Source organism: Mytilus californianus, unplaced genomic scaffold (genome assembly GCF_021869535.1).
Source record: "Mytilus californianus isolate M0D057914Y unplaced genomic scaffold, xbMytCali1.0.p SCAF_4, whole genome shotgun sequence".
Classification (NCBI taxonomy): Eukaryota; Metazoa; Mollusca; class Bivalvia; order Mytilida; family Mytilidae; genus Mytilus; species Mytilus californianus.
The window spans coordinates 6375021-6393799 of record NW_026262690.1 but is presented as its reverse complement, the minus strand read 5'-3'; the positions used below and the strand labels follow the sequence as shown (position 1 = coordinate 6393799).

The window sequence follows — 18779 nt, the reverse complement described above, 5'->3', positions numbered from 1 at the left end:
AGCTGTCAATCAAAGTATATTGCAAATGAAAAGTACCTCTGCTTCATGATTTGTTTTAGGAATATAAAGAAATAAAATTAGTTAATAATTTTTATTTATCCTGCAACATATTATATAGTTCAGTTCTAGGTTCTGTGACAATTTTTTTTCTAAAAATCACTCTTTGAACAAGGTAATTCTAAAAAATATGTCCCTGAAATGAATGTGGCTAAGAAATTTGAATTTACCACTATTTCATTCATTGGCTGCTATTTATACTCTTTCCCTGGCCTTTAAGCTTTAAAACAAATAGCTTATGGCGTCAGATGGTAATCCCTATGTCTCGCATTCTGCGACTTTCATTGTAGGCAAGACAAAAACTACTTACTGTCAATTGACTGGGGCTTTCAATCAAGTCAATGCAAGACAAAAACTACTTACTGTAAATGTGGGGATTTATTTTTCTTTATTTCATTGTACATTAATATATCGCACAAATTGTGTATTTCAAAATTGCAATTTTTATGTGCTAAGTCTGAAACTGCATATTATTACCTACAGGAAGTAGGCATAGACCAATGATACTTCCACGACATAGGCATAGACCAATGATACTTCCACCACGTAGGCATAGACCAATGATACTTCCATGAAGTAGTTATGGACCAATGATACTCATTTAGGTAGTCATTTACAAAACCCATAAGTAAATGATACTTCCACAAAGAAGGTACCAATTAATACAAGTACTCAAAAAAAAAGAGTTGACTTACTGGTGTTTCCAATGTTCTCAGTATAGTACGTTTTATATCTGCAATGGCACCTGTATAAATTACTGCTAATCTGTTGGAATCAAAAAATGTTTATGTCAACAGGATCTATTATATAAGTTGTCAAATGAAGGGAGTACTATATAATAACTTTCTCCTGACTCAGTGTGTATGTACTCTTTTAATAACTTACTTATGAATCATTTTTATGAAACTATTTAATGACTTAGTCATGAATATGTGTGTATATATTCTTTTATGTGTGTATATATTCTTTAATAACCTTCTTATGAATCACTTTTTATGTACTATTTAATAACTTACTAATGAATCACTTTATTTTTACTAATCAATACCATACTCATGAATCAATGTGTATGTACTATTTAATAACTTACTCATGAATCAGTGTGCATGTACTATTTAATACCATACTCATGAATCAGTGTGCATGTACTATTTAATAACTTACTCATGAATCAGTGTGTATGTTACATTTATTAACTTACTTGTGAATCAGTTTGTATGTACTATTTTATAACTTACTCATGAATTATTGTATATATTCTATTTGATAACTTATGCATGAATCAGTGTACATATACTATTCATTAACTTACTCCTGAATTAGTTTGTATGTATTATAGTTTACTCATGTATCAGTGTATATGTACTATTCAATAACTTACTCATGAATCAGTGTGTATGTATAATTTAATAATTGATTCATGAATCAGTTTGGGTGTACTATTTCTGAAATAACTTTCTTGTGAATCAGTTTGGGTATACTATTTTTTAAATAACTTTCTTGTGAATCAGTTTGTGTGTTCTATTTAATATCTTTCTTATGAATCAGTGTGTATGTACTTTTTAATAACTTACTCATGAATCAGTGTGTATGTATAATTTAATAATTGATTCATGAATCAGTTTGGATGTACTATTTTTAAATAACTTTATTGTGAATCAGTTTGGATGTACTATATTTTAAATAACTTTATTGTGAATCAGTTTCTGTGTACTATTTAATAACTTTCTTGTGAATCAGTGTTTATGTACTATTTAATAACTTAATCATGAATCAGTGTTTATGTACTACTTAATAACTTAATCATGAATCAGTGTGTATGTACTATTTAATAACTTACTCGTGAATGAGTTTGTGGTTACACGGCAGAAGCCCTAGATACAAGTATAAACACATTTTAATGACATCTTCTGTCCAAACATCTGGTATAAATTCTGAAAAATTAATAATTTAATATAAATCTAACTTTCATATACATGTAATATATATTTTGCTAAAAAAATGAGCAAATTACTTGATTGAATTCTTTTATAAATCAGGCATATGTCTAAAAATCCAAGTTAGAAGAATTCAATGTGTAGTAAGTTAAATCTCCATTAATCTTACTTTTCTACAAAAAAAATGACTATTTAAATTTACACATTTAATGCAAAAATGTAAAAATAAATAAAGGTTCATACCATTCCAACCAATTGGTTTTAAATAATTCATTTCCTTTATTGGTAATGTGAACTAATCATTTACCTTTGTTTCTCAAATTACCGAACATTTCTGGAGGTGGTTTTGGATCTAACAATAATTTCAGTGTTCTCTGAGCATATTTCTGTAACAAATAATGAAAAATTTAGTAGCATGAAGTTTTATCATACAAATCCCAATATATCTTTTAGTAGGTGTGGTAGTAGCATTTATGTGTATTCTTATATCTCCAAAAAAAATAATTTATCAAATCTAAGTTAATTTTATTATCAGTGAACAGTGATACTATCTGGCATCTTTGGATTAAAATGTCAACATTATACAGTAATATTCTTCTTAATATACAATGTTTTTCTTGAACCCTATTGGTAGCACAGCCTCTGGAGGTGGGTATCTATAATATCAATCCAAAATGTCAAACAATTTTTTTCCAGATAGGGGACCCACAAACCAGAAAATATAATGCCCCTCCTCTACTTTTGTAGGTAGGCATCCATAATATTTGTGAAGATATGGAAAAATAAGCATTAAACTAGCGTAATCAGAATTCAAACTTATAAAATCATGTATCATATCTATATTTAGTGAAGAACAAATATGTATACCAATTAAAGACTTTGCCTCAGAAAAGCCATGTCATCAATTTAACATATTTGGTCCAAAATTGGTCCTTAAGCAAACTTCATAATTGAACTATACCTCTACATATGATAAGGAACTATAACGTATACAAAAATACATGCAACAAAAGCTAAAGGATTTCTGAAGACAAGAAAAGAATTTCCTATTTTCCACAACTTCACTCTGGGTGCAAGGATTATTGTATATGTTAGAAGATAAAGAGTTGTTCCCAACTATTACATGGATAGATGGACAATCAGACAAAGGTAACCTGGTGTACTCCACTGCAGGTTGGGATATGAAAAAAATGGAAATATATACATAGATATGACAGGATGATCTATTTTGTCATATAATAAGTTCTTTTTAACTCACCTCAATAGGACCTCGAAGATTCTCATTTTCATATAATTTCTTTGTGACTCTAATGGCAACACCTCTGACCTGTAATTAACAATTCCTAAAGTCAACACATTTGGAACTTTTTTAACTTTATTAAAATTATTGGACATGAAGTGGTATTCAAAGAATACCTGTTACATTAACTGTCAGTTTAGAAATTATTACATGAAATTTTATTTATGGTAGTTGAAGTCTCCTCAATGAACTTCCAGTGGACTAAACATCTACATTCATTTACATGTACAGGTGCAGAGCTCATAACAGAGCATAATCTCGCCGGCAAAATTATAATTTAAGTTGTCAAAAAAATTGAAAATTGCTAAAACTCAGAGTCATGTCACAATATAAATTGGTATAAGGGAGACAACTTGTGATTAACAAGTCCCACAGGTAAACAAAAATGGTGAATGACAAACAAAATCAAGATTTTCAAAGTGACAAGAGACGTATACTGTTGATAATAAAATGAAATAAATAGAACAGGGACTTTGTTATTACTTGAGTTTAACATTCAAAACAATTTTAACAGGAAACTGAACAACTGTTTGCTTTATCATTTTACGATGATTTGCGTCTTGAGGATATTATGCAATCACCAAGCGGTAGGTTTAGGTGAGGGAATTTACTGCAGATGTCTTGCTATTCTTTTAATCAAAATTGAAATATGAAAAGTAAAAAACAACTGATAATCTGATACTTTTGATTGCAAGTACATTTCTATATAATTAATATTTCCAAGGGGCATAACTCTTTTAAAAACAATTGATCAGCACTGATTTTCAAACTTGTCGTGAGACATTGCTGATATAAACCTATGATATAAGTTTCATAAAAATCTGGCAAGAATTGTACACATAAGAGAGCTAACAATGCAATTTTCCATATAATCAATATTTTCAAAGGGCATAACTCTTTTAAAAATAATTTATCTCCACTGATTTTCAAACTCATTCGAGACATTGCTGATATAAACCTAAAAATCTGGCAAGAATTGTACATGAGATCTCTAACAAGACCGGATGGACAGATGCACAGACTGACGGATGCCTGTATTTCTATGTCCCCAGCAACTTGTCATGCAGGTTCCAAAAAGGAAACATAATCTAAACAGTCAAGACAAATACTTTTTAAATATTGAATAAAAATATTTATTACTATGTGCTTAAAAGATGAAGAATGTGGTTGCTAAAATAGTTCTTATATTCAGATGAATATATTTATGTCCAATAATAATACAGCCTGTAACATACCTCAGGCTTTTCATGTGAACATGATTCTAACAATATGCCTAAAAATCTCAGTCTGTGTTCTGGTCGAGTTAGAATCAGATCCTTTAAAGTGTTCATACCTCCAACAACCTTTGACTGAAAAAAAAATACCAATATAACATTAAATTAAGATGGTACATAAAGCTACAATGAGAAAACTCTGTAAAAATCAGCTGAACGTTTTAATCACATTCTATTGTTAAGGAAATATTAAGCTTCTCAATGATCAAAATTAGTGTTTGTCAAACTGCTATATATCCAATGAATTTTTTTTAGATTTTTGTCATGGGGTCAAAGTAAATATTTTGTAAAAAATTTTATGAAAATTAAACAAGCCAAATTAATTTTAGTCATGGTGTTTGGTACCACCTTAATATGCCATAATCAAATGTTCAATGAAATAAGGAAATAAAATAAGCCTATTAATAACCCAAAGTTACTCTGGTAGACTGTTCCCTTTTAACAAGGGTTTGTAAATGAGGAATACAATTTTGAAATGCATTTGACACCATCTTTAATTGGGAGTATTAGATTTTGTCCTTTAGACATTTATTTTCATATTAGCACATTCTAACAATTCAAACCCTTGCTTTTTTTTGATCATTCAAATCAATGGAATTTTATTTATTGTGCAATGATTACATGTGTTTATCCAAATGTTGAAGCTTTTCAGGTAGCTTCATGCGAGCATTCTACCTGGAGAACATACCTCATCAACAAAGAACCTCCTCAGTATCTCTAAAGCATTGTCTGTAATTGCTGGAGCCTCTAGTAGTAACCTGTGGAACAATCTGTTGGGGAAAAAAAGTAAGTAAGCCTTTTTTTCTGCAACTATTTAAAAAGTTTTAAGTGACATGTACCTGACTGATATATCAAAATTGATTTATTACTACAGAAATTGTTCATTTACACAAATAAAGGATTCTGCTATACAAATTTTCAACATGATTTGACCATATGAAAATTGTAAACATGGCTTATTTGAAGACAAACTTAAATAGTGTTATATATTTCCTTGCAAATAGTCTTCTACAGTTTTTCAGGCAAGTTTGGTAATAATTTTTTTTTCTCCATGTAAATCTAATGTTTTAGAATATTATGTTTTGGCTGTTAGTAAAGTTATTAAATAGTGTTGTCACATTTCCACAATGTAAGGCCTGTTCCAATAAAACATGAATACTAACAAGAGGGTATATTTATACTGCAGCTGAAGGTTTTTCTACCTAAATTAATCTTTTGGTTCAAATACAATCAAAGCCTTAGATTGCTTCTTACAATTGTCCCCTATACTATCTTAAGTGAGTCCAATATTTCCATAGAAGAACTTAGTATTATTTACCCTTGAGTAGGATGTTCTGGTCTTTCCATTAACCCAGACAACAATCTGGTCAAACATTCATCATAGCTTGCCATAGATAATCTCTCATTGCCTAGACTACTGGCGCAAAATCCCTGACAATTAGCATATTCTTGGTATAACCAGGCAAACGCTAGGTCTGAATGTGTCCTTAAGTCTTCAAATATATATTCCTGAAGTACTAGAAAAATGTTGAGATTTATTAGAATAATAAATTTCTTTTCCCACAGACATAAATTACTTCATTTGTACAAAAAAAACATTTAAAAAGCAACAAGAAAATGTCTGCAACATTTAACATTATCTTCTGTACATAGATCTGTAATTCAGTAACTTTGCGATTTTTTATTATTGTTAAAATTGCGATGGATTACATGTGTTCAAAAAATTGCAATGATTAATGCCAGCAAGCAGTATCATTTAGTAAAATACATTGGTATTTTGGTAATTACAATTCTATGAAGCCATTAACACACTTTATTTTGTACAATAATTGTGGCAGTTCGCCAATCATGGATACAACAAAAAGTGCAATAAATATTTCCTACTTTACTATTCTTTTATTTGGTAAGTTCAAAACTCTATTTAATAAATAAAAACTTTGTATTTCTTTTTCTTATTCTATCAAACATTAGTAAGAACTTACAGTTTTTGAGTTCTCCACCAAATTGAGATGTCAAACTAGCCAACAGTTTAGTCCTAGCTTGTAAAGCATTTCCTTTGGCAGCATTTTCTGCAAGATAAAATATTAGTTTGCAATATTAATATTTTTTTTGTATTTATTATGCAATATTTGAATTATTATAACTAACACTTTATTCAAGACAACACTTTCTTTTAATTATTTATTGTGAACACAATGATACTTTTCCACAGATTCACCTGCAAGTTACCTGTCGATTTAAACTTTTGTAAGTTCTTTTGTCCCATCTAATAAATACAATAGCTATTGTTCTCTGTGTAGTTTATTTGATGGGACCTTTAAATTTCTTCCAAGAGAAATCTATCACTCACTGATTAATTTACCTGAACAAAAAATTGAACTGTCAAAAATAAAAATACATGTACAAATACTTAAGGACTAAAAAAAACTGCATGTGGTGTTGTATTTATTCAATATCAATAAATCATTTTTAATAGTTTCAATATAAACACTGATTCAAAAATTAAAAGTTGATTTCTGATCAAATTTTTTATATTTTCCCTATTAAAATTTGCTTTTTTTTTGTGTGTTTGACAAATAAAAACTTGAAAATTATTGTGTTTAAATTAAGGTCTTGATAAATGTATTCTATAACTGAACAACAACAAAAACATGCAAATTCATTGGAACAATACTAAACATTTTGTCAGAAATAAACTTTTTATAATTAAATCAGTGTTTATATTGAACAGATTGAAAATATATTATTAATATTGATTAAATACAATATTGTATACAACTATTTCCCCCAAAAAAGAAGATAATTTTTTGGTCAGGTAAATTAATCAATGAGTGATAGATTTCTCCTAGAAGAAATTCAAAGGTCCCAGTGAAAAAAACTACACAGAGAACAATAGCTATTGTATTTATTCAATAGGACAAGAGAATAGACAAAAGTTTAAATACCCTGGTCAAGAACAGACAACTCTTTGGAAGACTTTCATTTGGTTCGCAATAAAAACATCTTCTTTGAAATAAAAAGTAAAAATGTCTAAAGGCTCTTATAATATACAGAACACATAAAATCACCATGTTCAATATAAATTTCACTGATTTTCATTCTTAATAAACTCACTCTCAGCTTTAAGTATTCTTTTAAAGGCACTAGCAGTCATGTTATCTAACCGATCTCTATCTAGTGGCTGTGTAATGGCTCCAAGTTTGAATATCTTTATTCCTCTTTTCACAGGAAGCTGTAAAGTAGTAATTAACAATATCGTCAACTGAAAAAATCAACTCATGAACAATTATAATGTTTGCATATATGTCATTTATATCGCACCTGCAATAAAATACATTTCACTCAGTTCAATTGAATTGTACATTCGTGTCATAAAACACTCTTGGTTACCTAATTTTAACAGCCTCTCTGATAGTAACATGAATTTTTTTCTCAACGTTCTGTCTTATTAATGAAAGTATACATTTCAGGCAAAACTAATTCAGAAAACACACATTTACGGAATGAAACCTAATCTACCTTTAGAACAGTTAATTAGAAACTTCACATCCCTAAATAATTGTGATAATGTTTCATTAGACAAGCATCATTTCTATACCTTAGTGTTAATGTTGCATTACACAGCAAACACTATGCATTTGAATAAATTTGATTTTCTTGCTTTTTTACTCACTGTAGGAGCTGGCATTGATGGTATAGATATAATATGATTATTTTACTCACCGTAGGACCTGGCATTGATGGTCAAGATATAATATGATTATTTTACTCACCGTAGGAGCTGGCATTGATGGTATAGATATATTATGATAATTTTACTCACCAGAGGAGCTGGCATGGAGGGTCTAAATATAATGTGTGATTATTTTACTCACCATAGGAGCTGGCATTGATGGTCTAGATATAATATGATTATTTTAATCACCTTAGGAGCTGGCATTGATGGTCTAGATATATTATGATTATTTTACTCACTGTAGGAGCTGGCATTGATGGTCCAGATATAATATGATTATTTTACTCGCCATAGGACCTGGCATTGATGGTCTAGACATAATGTGATTATTTTTACTCACTGTAATTGCTGGCATTGATAGTCTAGATATAATATGATTATTTTACTCAATGTAGGAGCTGGCATTAATGGTCTAGATATAATGTGATTATTTTACTCACCGTATAAGCTTGCATTGATGGTCTAGATATAATACAATTATTTTACTCACCGTAAGAGCTGGCATTGATAGTCTAGATATAATACGATTATTTTATTCACCGTAGGAGCTGGCATTGATGGTCCAGATATAATACGATTATTTTACTCACCGTAGGAGCTGGCATGGATGGTCTAGATATAATATGATCTTCTATCTCCTGTGCTGTTAAACCACCTGTAAGTCATAGTATATATATATACTTAGTATGATATTATATTACAAACCAAGATATAGCACTAGTTATGTATTTACAACTGAAATCTTTTATCAAAGCCTGACCTGAAAGGTCTGAACATAAACATGTTATGTGTCTTTTTAAATCTTTTCAATCTTTTTCAGGCAATTTGGGTATTTTTTTAGTTTTGTGTGGCACTTTTATATCTTTTTATGTCTGAAAATAGGATGAAAAATTGAATGTGAAACAATAATTTCTTGCCAAAACTTTACAGATCAGGGCAAATTTGTCAATTCACAAATTATTTTCTATTGTTGATATATTAGAGAGATGGCAATTCAAATTACAGGTTTTACAATACCCTCTTTTCATTATAATGTGCATTATAGTATTTGAGTAAACTTATACTCACCAACAACTGTCTGTATAGTCTGTTTTGGTGATGTTGGTTGATATTCTGGTGAGGCACTACCATCCTCTTTAATGGTATCCGATTGCTATAAAATAATCACACAATGTTTATAATGAGGTAAAAATATTCACAACAAGCTTTCTCTTTAACAAGTTGTTAAAAACAACCATCATGAATAAAATAAGATACGAAGTGTAAATAAACTAAACAGTTACACAAAAAAACCAGATAACATCTAGAGGCCAATATGAGACAAAATTTATACCAGTCAAGCTCTAAATCACAATGAACATTGACAAGTTGTGAAGTAAACTTAGTTGAGTTTTTCAAGGAAGATGTGTGTTCCTATTCTCTCCAAATAATATAAGCAGAAATAATTTAACTGTGTTACCTGTAAAAGGATCTGTGCAAGTTTAGTTGAATTCTGTCAAACTATTTTTAATTAGTTGGGTAATTAAGAAAATGTGACACAGACAACTATGAAGCTAGACAACAGAAATGATCTCTATGAGTTTCATAAGCTGGATGCTGTCAGACAAAACAACAAAGACTACTAACAATCTGCCATCAACATCAAATCCTATACTGGCATATTCTCTCAAGCAATATTAACCAATCTAAAAGAAAAACTTTTATCATAAATCTAAATACATATATCAAAAGTGAATACCAACCTGTTTCTGTACTTCCCGAATTCCTTTTCCCATGCCTGCAGTAGTCAGCTGTGTGGCTAATAGCCTAGCCATATGTTTCTTCTGTGCCTCTGTTCCTGCAGCTGCTATAGGTGTATACGTAGACTGGAAATGTGCCGGCATTGTTTCTGGTAACATAACCATACTAATCAGAACCAAATCAGCAACATTGTGTGGTGTCAATCTCTCATATAAATCATTGGAGGTAATATCAATAGCTGTATGTTGTAAATCTGCTGGTTTCTGTTTAAGAACAGAGGTGGTACCCCTCTCTACAAATGGAGTTGTCAAGTAATCCTCTTCTTGCTCAATCTACAATAAACATATTTGGACAATTGAACAACACTTTTACTCAATGTAAAGTGGACAAACAATTGAACAATGTTTGTACTCAACGTAAAGTGGACGGAAAATTGAACAACATTTGTACTCAACGTAAAATGGACGGACAAGTGAACAACGTTTGAACTCAACGTAAAGTGGACGGACAATTGATCAACACTTGTACTCAATGTAAAATGGACGGACAATTGAACAATGTTTGCACTCAACGTAAAGTGGACTAACACAAGTATTTTTAAAAATATTAAGAGTTACAGTTTGGAGACAAAATACAATTTTCTGCATAAGATTTGAATGTTTTAGAGTCATTAATTGAATTATGAAAAAGTGATTGCAAGATATAAATATCAAGTTTCTATTTTGTTTATACTAACAGGCATTCCAGTTTCCAATATAATTAATATTATGATAAGATGCTGACATCCTGGATACATTTAATCAGCTACACAGACCACTTGTTATATCTAAAGGTTAATTTCACTAACATTTGACACTTTGAAGTTACAACTGAAATCTCACCAGGAGGCACACTAATCTTTTCTTAATCAGATACATGAAAAATTCCTTGCCATATTTGATCAAAAGAATACCTCTACTTTAGCCTTTTTACCTCTACTTAGCCTTTTTACCTTGCCACTTTTTATCAATAGACTACCTCTAGTTTAGCCTTTTTACCTTCAATAAGCCTTTTAACCTCTACTAAGCCTTTTTACCTCTACTTTAGCTTTTTTAGCAGGTGCTGATGCCTCTTCAGCTTTCCTTTTTCTACTTTCATCTATCTTTGGCATACTTTTCATCACCTGTGAAAATAAATAAAGAATTTTAATTTCATTAAACAACTTTAGGTATCAGCAACTCATTGAATATGTGTTAGAACATACAATGATAGCACTGAAAAGTTTTGCACGTTAACTTCGACCCGAGAGTTTGTAGTACTAAATTTTATTAGCAAAGTTATAATAATCTGTCACATAGGATTTATTTTTATGCTGAAATTTCAAATGAAAAAATAGCCTTTTCGCTATAAAATGTACAAACTTGTCAAACCAAAAAATACGTCAATGTTACAGAAAAGACAAATAACTTCTGATATTGTTGATATAGGTACAGATAGTATTGCACAGATTCAGTAAATTTTGAGACAAAAGAATTTTTGAAAGTTTTTATTTACAACTCATACAAGTTAAACAGGAAATATAATGCTTAATTACTTGCTCAGACTTAGTGGCGGTGTTGTAATCTGTGTGATGTAGTCCTGTGAAGCTACATGCCCTAGTAAAGACAACATCAAAGAGGATAGGTAAAGCTTACACAACTTACCTCAGAGTTTGTTGCACCTAGATCAGTCAGCAATGTTGTTATCTGTGGAATATAGTCCTGAGAAGCTGGATGTCTTAATAAAGACAACATATGCATCTTTAAATTCTTTCTCACACTACTAACTTGAGATTTGGCAAGTGTGGGAGGTAAATTTACTACAAATATAAATACACATATGTAATTACCAAACAGTTGTATAGGTCTTCATTGTTGTAAGTTTTATGATATCATTAGTCGTCTATTGGATAATATAACTTTAATTGAATGATTAATTGTCAAGTAATATTAAAAATATATGACTTTGAGATGAAGAACAGCAATAAAATTGATGCATTAATACACCATATCCTTTCTTTTTGTTACACTTAAGCCTATATTAACTATCAGAATAAGAGTCAATACCAGTGCCATTGTATTTTGAACATTTGTTCAAAAAGTGCAGGATAATTTTATTATTTTTTTCTCAAGCACATTTAGATCAATTTGTGACATTTAACATCAAAATTCAATCAATCAAATGAGTTTAATCCACTGAATACTGGCCGTGAGATAGAATGGCATTTCTCTGCAACTGTTCACATTCTTTACTGAAAGAACTTTTTTATACATATGTTCATGTAATTTATTGAAAATTTGTCAATTTGAATTTTAATCAAGATGACTGTTTGTTTTACTTTGAAGTGTTCAGAATGAGAGCACTATATGAATAAAGAGCTGTTTACAGTCAAATAGACAGCACAAGCAGATGAGATAAACCTAGCCTAATAAACTGACCACATGCAATTCAAAATAGATTTCAGTTAAGTGGTTTGGTTTTGCTGGGTTTAAATTTCATGATTGCGAATGAAAAACCGTTTCCTGAGGTTTTATTTCGCTTTTTTCTTGTCCTTAACTATGACCTTTCATGAAGATCAAATTTATGTGAAAGGAAATTTTCACATTTTTATGTTAATTGTGAAATTTACAAATATGACCCCTTTGAGAAAATTTCCTACTTCATATTAACAACTGATCACATCAGATATCATCTAGGATAATATCAAACCATACCTTGTAATGCTTCAAAGTTATCAAACCTTACCTTGTAATGCTTCAAAGATATCAAACCATACCTTGTAATGCTTCAAAGATATCAAACCATACCTTGTAATGCTTCAAAGATATCAAACCATACCTTGTAATGCTTCAAAGTTATCAAACCTTACCTTGTAATGCTTCAAAGATATTAAACCATACCTTGTAATGCTTCAAAGATATCAAACCTTACCTTGTAATGCTTCAAAGATATCAAACCATACCTTGTAATGCTTCAAAGTTATCAAACCTTACCTTGTAATGCTTCAAAGATATTAAACCATACCTTGTAATGCTTCAAAAGCTTGTACTACTTTACTAAAATAATCAGGTCGTTGTTTGGCAATCGTTGTAATACTTCCCATTACAGTCATTAAATTTATACTGAAAAATAATAAACAGTTAATGAACCAATATTCTTACAGTTAAAGTCATAGATTTTTATGAGTGTTTACAACTTTAGAATGTTCGAAGTTTCAAATCAAAGATTTGAATTAATGAATATTTCAAATTTGAAAATATAATGCACTAATCCCTCTTATTACTTAACATATCATATGTGAAAAAAAAAAAAAATTTGATAAATTCACTGTACCTTGATCTTAACATGATCAACAATATAAAGATTAGGAATATTTAAAAATCATAAAATAACTAATTTTGTGTACACTAACATGACATTTTAACCAAAGGCCTGTAACAAATACAGCAAGTTTCATTGCAGTTTCCTATACACATATTTCAATTTCAGCTGATGGCTGGCTACTAGTAGGATATAGTTAAGTTTTATGACAGGCTACTAATTGATTTAAAGTAAGTTTATAATTTTGAGTCTTTGAACATTTTCTACCAATTACTCTGTTCACAGCTAATTGAAGAACCTTTGAAATATGAAACATAAGAATATTCCTGAGTACTCTTCTAAATGTACCGTGGTCTTTTACTCTATTAAATCAAAGGTGACATTTTTTATATACAATTACCTAGAGATATGAGGAGAAGCCTGGAACCTCAACATGATATCAAATCCTTTAGCTCCTTCCTCTTCTAAACGTTTTAACTTCAGAAACTTATGCTCATTAGGTATATCATCTAAAGTGAGGGCTTTCTCAGGCTTCATACCTTTAGGTACTTCAGATTCCTATGAAATAAACAAGGCATGAATTAAATAGTTGGAGGATGTGTCCAATGGGACACAGAGGATGCCCACGCTTGCATATAACGTTATAAAGGGACATAACTCAAGAACAGTAAAAGTGATGCCACCCAAATTTTGAACTTGATCTGAGTTTTGTGGTAATAAGCATTATGTATAAGTTGCATAACTTTTGGTTGAGGCAAACTAAAGTTAGAGAACAGAAACCCATTTGTAAAGGGGCATAACTCTAGAACGTTAAAAGTGACGCCACCCACATTCGACATTTGATCTGTGTTTTGTGGTAATAAGCAATGTGTATAAGTTATATAACATGTGGTTGCAGCCAACTTAAGTAAAAGAACGGAAACCAATTTTGGGATCTATGTACTTATGGACATACGGGTGGACGACAATGGTAGCACTTAATGCCCCCTCCGGTGAGGGTGCGGCATAAAAATGAGGTTAAGCTTAAATTTTTAGTTGAAGGGGACTCACTTGCCTGATGTCTATGTTACTAGATGATTCATGTACATTCACTGTTCTGTCAATAACAAATTTGAAGATTCTAACTTCTAAGGGATTCTATAAATAACTTAAATTAGATACTGTAAACTGACAAATTTTTGCTCCTTCTTTCGTTAAGAGATTTGTCGACAGGATTTAAATTTGCACAGCTTTGAATTCGCGATTTCCTGCTGGTATTTATATATTTACAGTCTTAGTCAATGAAGGCTCTACCCTATTTACAGTACCTGTTATATCTTCTCAGAAAAAAACATGGCATACATATATTTGATGTCTAAGAATTTATATATGGTATGGGCTATTACTGTTATTTAAGATTGTACTCGACGTCAAAACCTAGAGATTTTGGGGTACTACTTAAGCATCCTGGTAGAAATTTACACCATATTTATCATAACATTTCAGATTAAAAGTCTTTGATGAATTTAATTTATTAAAAGAAGTTTTGCACACTGACTTCTTCAAGGTAGTTGTTCAAACTTTTCTTTTTTTCAACCTTTATTGCACATATGTTGTTCTAACAACATACTATGATTAAAGCTTTAGTCCTAGTATCCCTGTTATTAGTTACTGAACTTCCAGATTTTCATTGTGCTACATGTAGTTTACAAGGTAACAGTTGTCAGGAAGACATATCACTATAGCCAGAAACATTGCACAGACTCTTAACCACCAGTCTATGCTCTTTATCCTAAATGCTGCATGCTTGGCGGAGAAGAGATTAAATCAAAAACAAAAATGAGTATATAATACCAAGAAGAAAATGTAACAGGAGAAATAAAATTGACTTACAGATGTTTTCCTTGATAAAGCTAAAACATAACCTTCAAAGAACTTCACAACATGTGTTCTTATTCTGAAATAAAAGCAATAAAGTTAGAAATTGTCTACTGTTCAAAATATAAGTTCCACATTTTGCAAGTTCTACCATTTCATGCTCTGTACTTTTTACTTGAATTTGTTAATTTAACAGCAGAAAAATATCTTATATAGCAAAATCTTTGAAAACCACAGTAAATGGGTCAAGTATATGACAAAAAAATGTTTGTTGCCATACATGTAGTATGAGGACCTTAATACAATCTAAAAGATTATCTTGTCTGGTTTGAGGTTCTTTACATAAGCCAATATTGCATTTTGAATCAAAACTTCTGTCTGATGAAAGTAAATAAAATAAATTGCTTTGTTGGCACTAAAACGTTTCTATTTGATTTTGTGTTTAAATTAAAATGACGTTATTTAACATCATTCAGTTTCATTCATCATTCTCAGGAAATAATCAGTCGGAAAGCAAGCCCATGGAAATGTCCGTTGTTGCTATATTCTTAAGGCAACAATGGGTCAGATAGATAATCCCACCATTGTGAAGTTGCAACAGTAAAACTAAGTTTTTTGTAGGCCAAGCTTAAAATACAGTATGGTTATTTCTATTCTAGTGCAAAATTATCAAACATTCTGTTTTATCTAGTATTTTTGTGTAAAAATCCAAAATTTCTAGATGTATCATTTTTTTTTTCTATTATGTATGATGAGAAAAAAATTCCAATGTATGTTGAATAAGAAATAAAATCCCTACTTGTTTCTATAGGTATTAGCGGTACTGAAAATAAGTTTTCTTTGGTAAATATTGCAATATACACTTTTATCTGAAGGAAAAATATGATAGCTTACCCATCATTTTCTGAATCTATTAGTTCATACATCTTATTTTTCATTGCCTTCATAGACTCCCATACAAAGGACTTCTCTTCATCATTCCCTGGCTTAGATTTGATGAGCCACCATACAATAGTCCTATAAATGTTAGGTAGTACCAGGATGGTCTTCTTCTGAACATTCACATTCTCATCCTGCAGTAACACTTGTAGACACGGCATACATTTCCCTAATAAATCTGGTTCCTTTTTACTACATAAAAAATAATTCTGTTGACTTATATTACATATTTCTATTTCATAGACAAAAACAAATTAAGTTTCTGATGAATGATAATGCATGTTAAATCTAATAACAATATAATTGATCAATTGATCAATTGCTGAGTTTATCAACAGTACTGATCAAATTATATTTTGCCTTATATGTAGTTAAAGTATAGTAAGACCAGTTTATGAATAGAATAATGTTCAGCTTATTCATATCACACTACATAATCATGTCAAATCTTATACTCTTTGGTGCATTCAAGTTATGTGGTTAAATAAATTTTGCCAAAAAGTAGCAAATTTTTCTTACTAAAATTTTACTCCAAAAAAAAAAGAGTAAAGTACAACAAATTTTAAATCAAATTTTAATTTTTGAAATGGTACAAACCATGCTTCTTCAATAAAGCTGACAATAAACTTCCTGACTTCATTTCCTTTATCACTCTGGAATGCTAGCATTTCCTGTCAACCACAAGAGGGAAACATGTATATCATTTTTGTTTTCGTTAAATGTTGTAAACATAAATCAGGTAGTTAGTTTTCTCATTTGTATTGTTTTACAATTGTCATTTGGGGGCCCCTTATAAATTACTATGTGGTGTGGGTTTGCTCATTGTTGAAGGCTGTATGATGAACTATAGTTAACTTCTAAGTCATTTGGTCTCTGGTGGAGAGTTGTCTCATTGGCAATCATACATTTTATATGTAGAAATCAAATATTAAGTCATAATTAAAGTAGATTATAAAATATTTTTTTTTAAAGTTTCAGAAAACACTGTAATTTCATACATTAAAACCTTATTCATTATAATCAAACAGTTTCTTTAGCTGAAACTAATAAAAACTGTAGGACTGAGCTAACAATCTTGTATCCCCACTCCCTCTTTTGAAGACATGACAAATTTCATGTTTTCCTAGGGAAACCGCTAAAACAATTTGAATCCACAAATAAAATGAAGAGTTGCATAAAGACATAAAGATTTTGTAAAAGTTTCGATAAAATCCTGTCTCTGGTTACGGAGAAGTTACAGATATAAAGTGTAGTTGGACAAAGAAATGCAATCATTACATTTAGCTTCAGTAAGCAGAGGTATAAAGTAAAAATCAATGTAAGCTCATTGTTCTTAGTAAAAGTGCAGTATCCTATTGTTTTATGTTTCCTACATTATTTTTAAAATTCAATTTAAACTACCGGTAAATGCAAACTCGATAAGGCACACTGGATATTATTTTTTCGGCTGGCTGACTTTGAAATTCAATTTTATGACAGGAGATTTAAATGAAGTCAATACTGCTTCTATTGATGCTTCTAGTTTCTTTCCTTTACAGAAGTTGTTGAAATAGTATATATGTAAACTTCCAGATTTAATTACTGTAACATGTAGGTGTCATTATATAATGTACAATCTTACCTCAAGAAAGTTATCCAATAATCCTGGTTCTTTATGTACAATTAATTCTTGTACCTACAGCAAAAACAAATCAGTTGTAAAACTTATGTTCAATGTAAACTATGTTATTATGTAAAATCTTATTGAATCTTGACATCTTAAAACCCAAGTGGAGAACAATTTTGATATTGTATTTACCTTTTGTTTTAATAAGTTATAATTCTATGTTTGATATCATAATTATATAGACAAAATATTGTGTGGCTTTTTTCAATATCATACTTGTATCAATCTGAGACCTCCATATAATTCTGAATCACTGCTTAAGTTATTGTATTGCTAGATGGTTGATATGTGGCGTAATTGTGAAAAAAGCCACATCATACGGACTTTATTATATACTTTGAAAAAGATGGGTTTTTTTTCTGTTAAGGTGTGATAAAGAAAAAGTAATCAAGACTGATATCGATATCATCATTAGATGGCTGATATAGAATGATTGCATCACTGATATCGATATCATCATTAGATGGCTGATATAGAATGATTGCATCACTGATATCGATATCATCATTAGATGGCTGATATAGAATGATTGCATCACTGACATCGATATCATCATTAGATGGCTGATATAGAATGATTGCATCACTGATATCGATATCATCATTAGATAAAATTGAGAATGGAAATGGGGAATGTGTCAAAGAGACAACAACCCGACCATAGAGCAGACAACAGCCGAAGGCCACCAATGGGTCTTCAATGCAGCGAGAAACTCCCGCACCCGGAGGCATCCTTCAGCTGGCCCCTAAACAAATATGACTGATATAGAATGATTGCCATTGATTCTATCATACATAAAATTTAATTGTATTCACTCATAAGCATATACAAATGTAAATAATTTTCACTCATTTAAAGGAAATATACATTACAATTTTGATATTTTGGACAACAATCAAAGTAAAAGTCATAGAATGACTCAGAGGTCAACCCT

General features: G+C 30.4%; 1 protein-coding gene and 1 long non-coding RNA gene across 2 annotated transcripts in view; both read right to left on the bottom strand.

Moving 5' to 3' along the window:
• Nucleotides 1–18779, bottom strand: part of LOC127737334 (symplekin-like) — a 45217-nt gene that overhangs the window by 18350 nt on the left and 8088 nt on the right. Inside the window, exons 3-22 of the mRNA XM_052247936.1 lie at nt 17801–17854; nt 16777–16850; nt 16135–16371; nt 15256–15319; nt 13784–13941; nt 13087–13184; nt 11727–11881; nt 11120–11206; nt 10047–10376; nt 9373–9457; nt 8895–8959; nt 7683–7800; nt 6551–6637; nt 5887–6085; nt 5257–5338; nt 4530–4643; nt 3253–3321; nt 2302–2380; nt 1898–1991; nt 753–822 (exon numbers count right to left, since the gene is read on the bottom strand). Of these exons, the coding sequence (XP_052103896.1) occupies nt 753–822; nt 1898–1991; nt 2302–2380; nt 3253–3321; nt 4530–4643; nt 5257–5338; nt 5887–6085; nt 6551–6637; nt 7683–7800; nt 8895–8959; nt 9373–9457; nt 10047–10376; nt 11120–11206; nt 11727–11881; nt 13087–13184; nt 13784–13941; nt 15256–15319; nt 16135–16371; nt 16777–16850; nt 17801–17854 (2319 nt within the window). The remainder of the gene's footprint in view (nt 1–752; nt 823–1897; nt 1992–2301; nt 2381–3252; nt 3322–4529; nt 4644–5256; nt 5339–5886; nt 6086–6550; nt 6638–7682; nt 7801–8894; nt 8960–9372; nt 9458–10046; nt 10377–11119; nt 11207–11726; nt 11882–13086; nt 13185–13783; nt 13942–15255; nt 15320–16134; nt 16372–16776; nt 16851–17800; nt 17855–18779) is intronic.
• LOC127737366 (uncharacterized) lies at nt 12127–13035 on the bottom strand. Its single transcript, XR_007999444.1, has 3 exons — nt 12994–13035; nt 12808–12900; nt 12127–12776 (listed from the first exon to the last, which is right to left on the bottom strand). It is a non-coding gene; the product is annotated as an uncharacterized LOC127737366 (long non-coding RNA).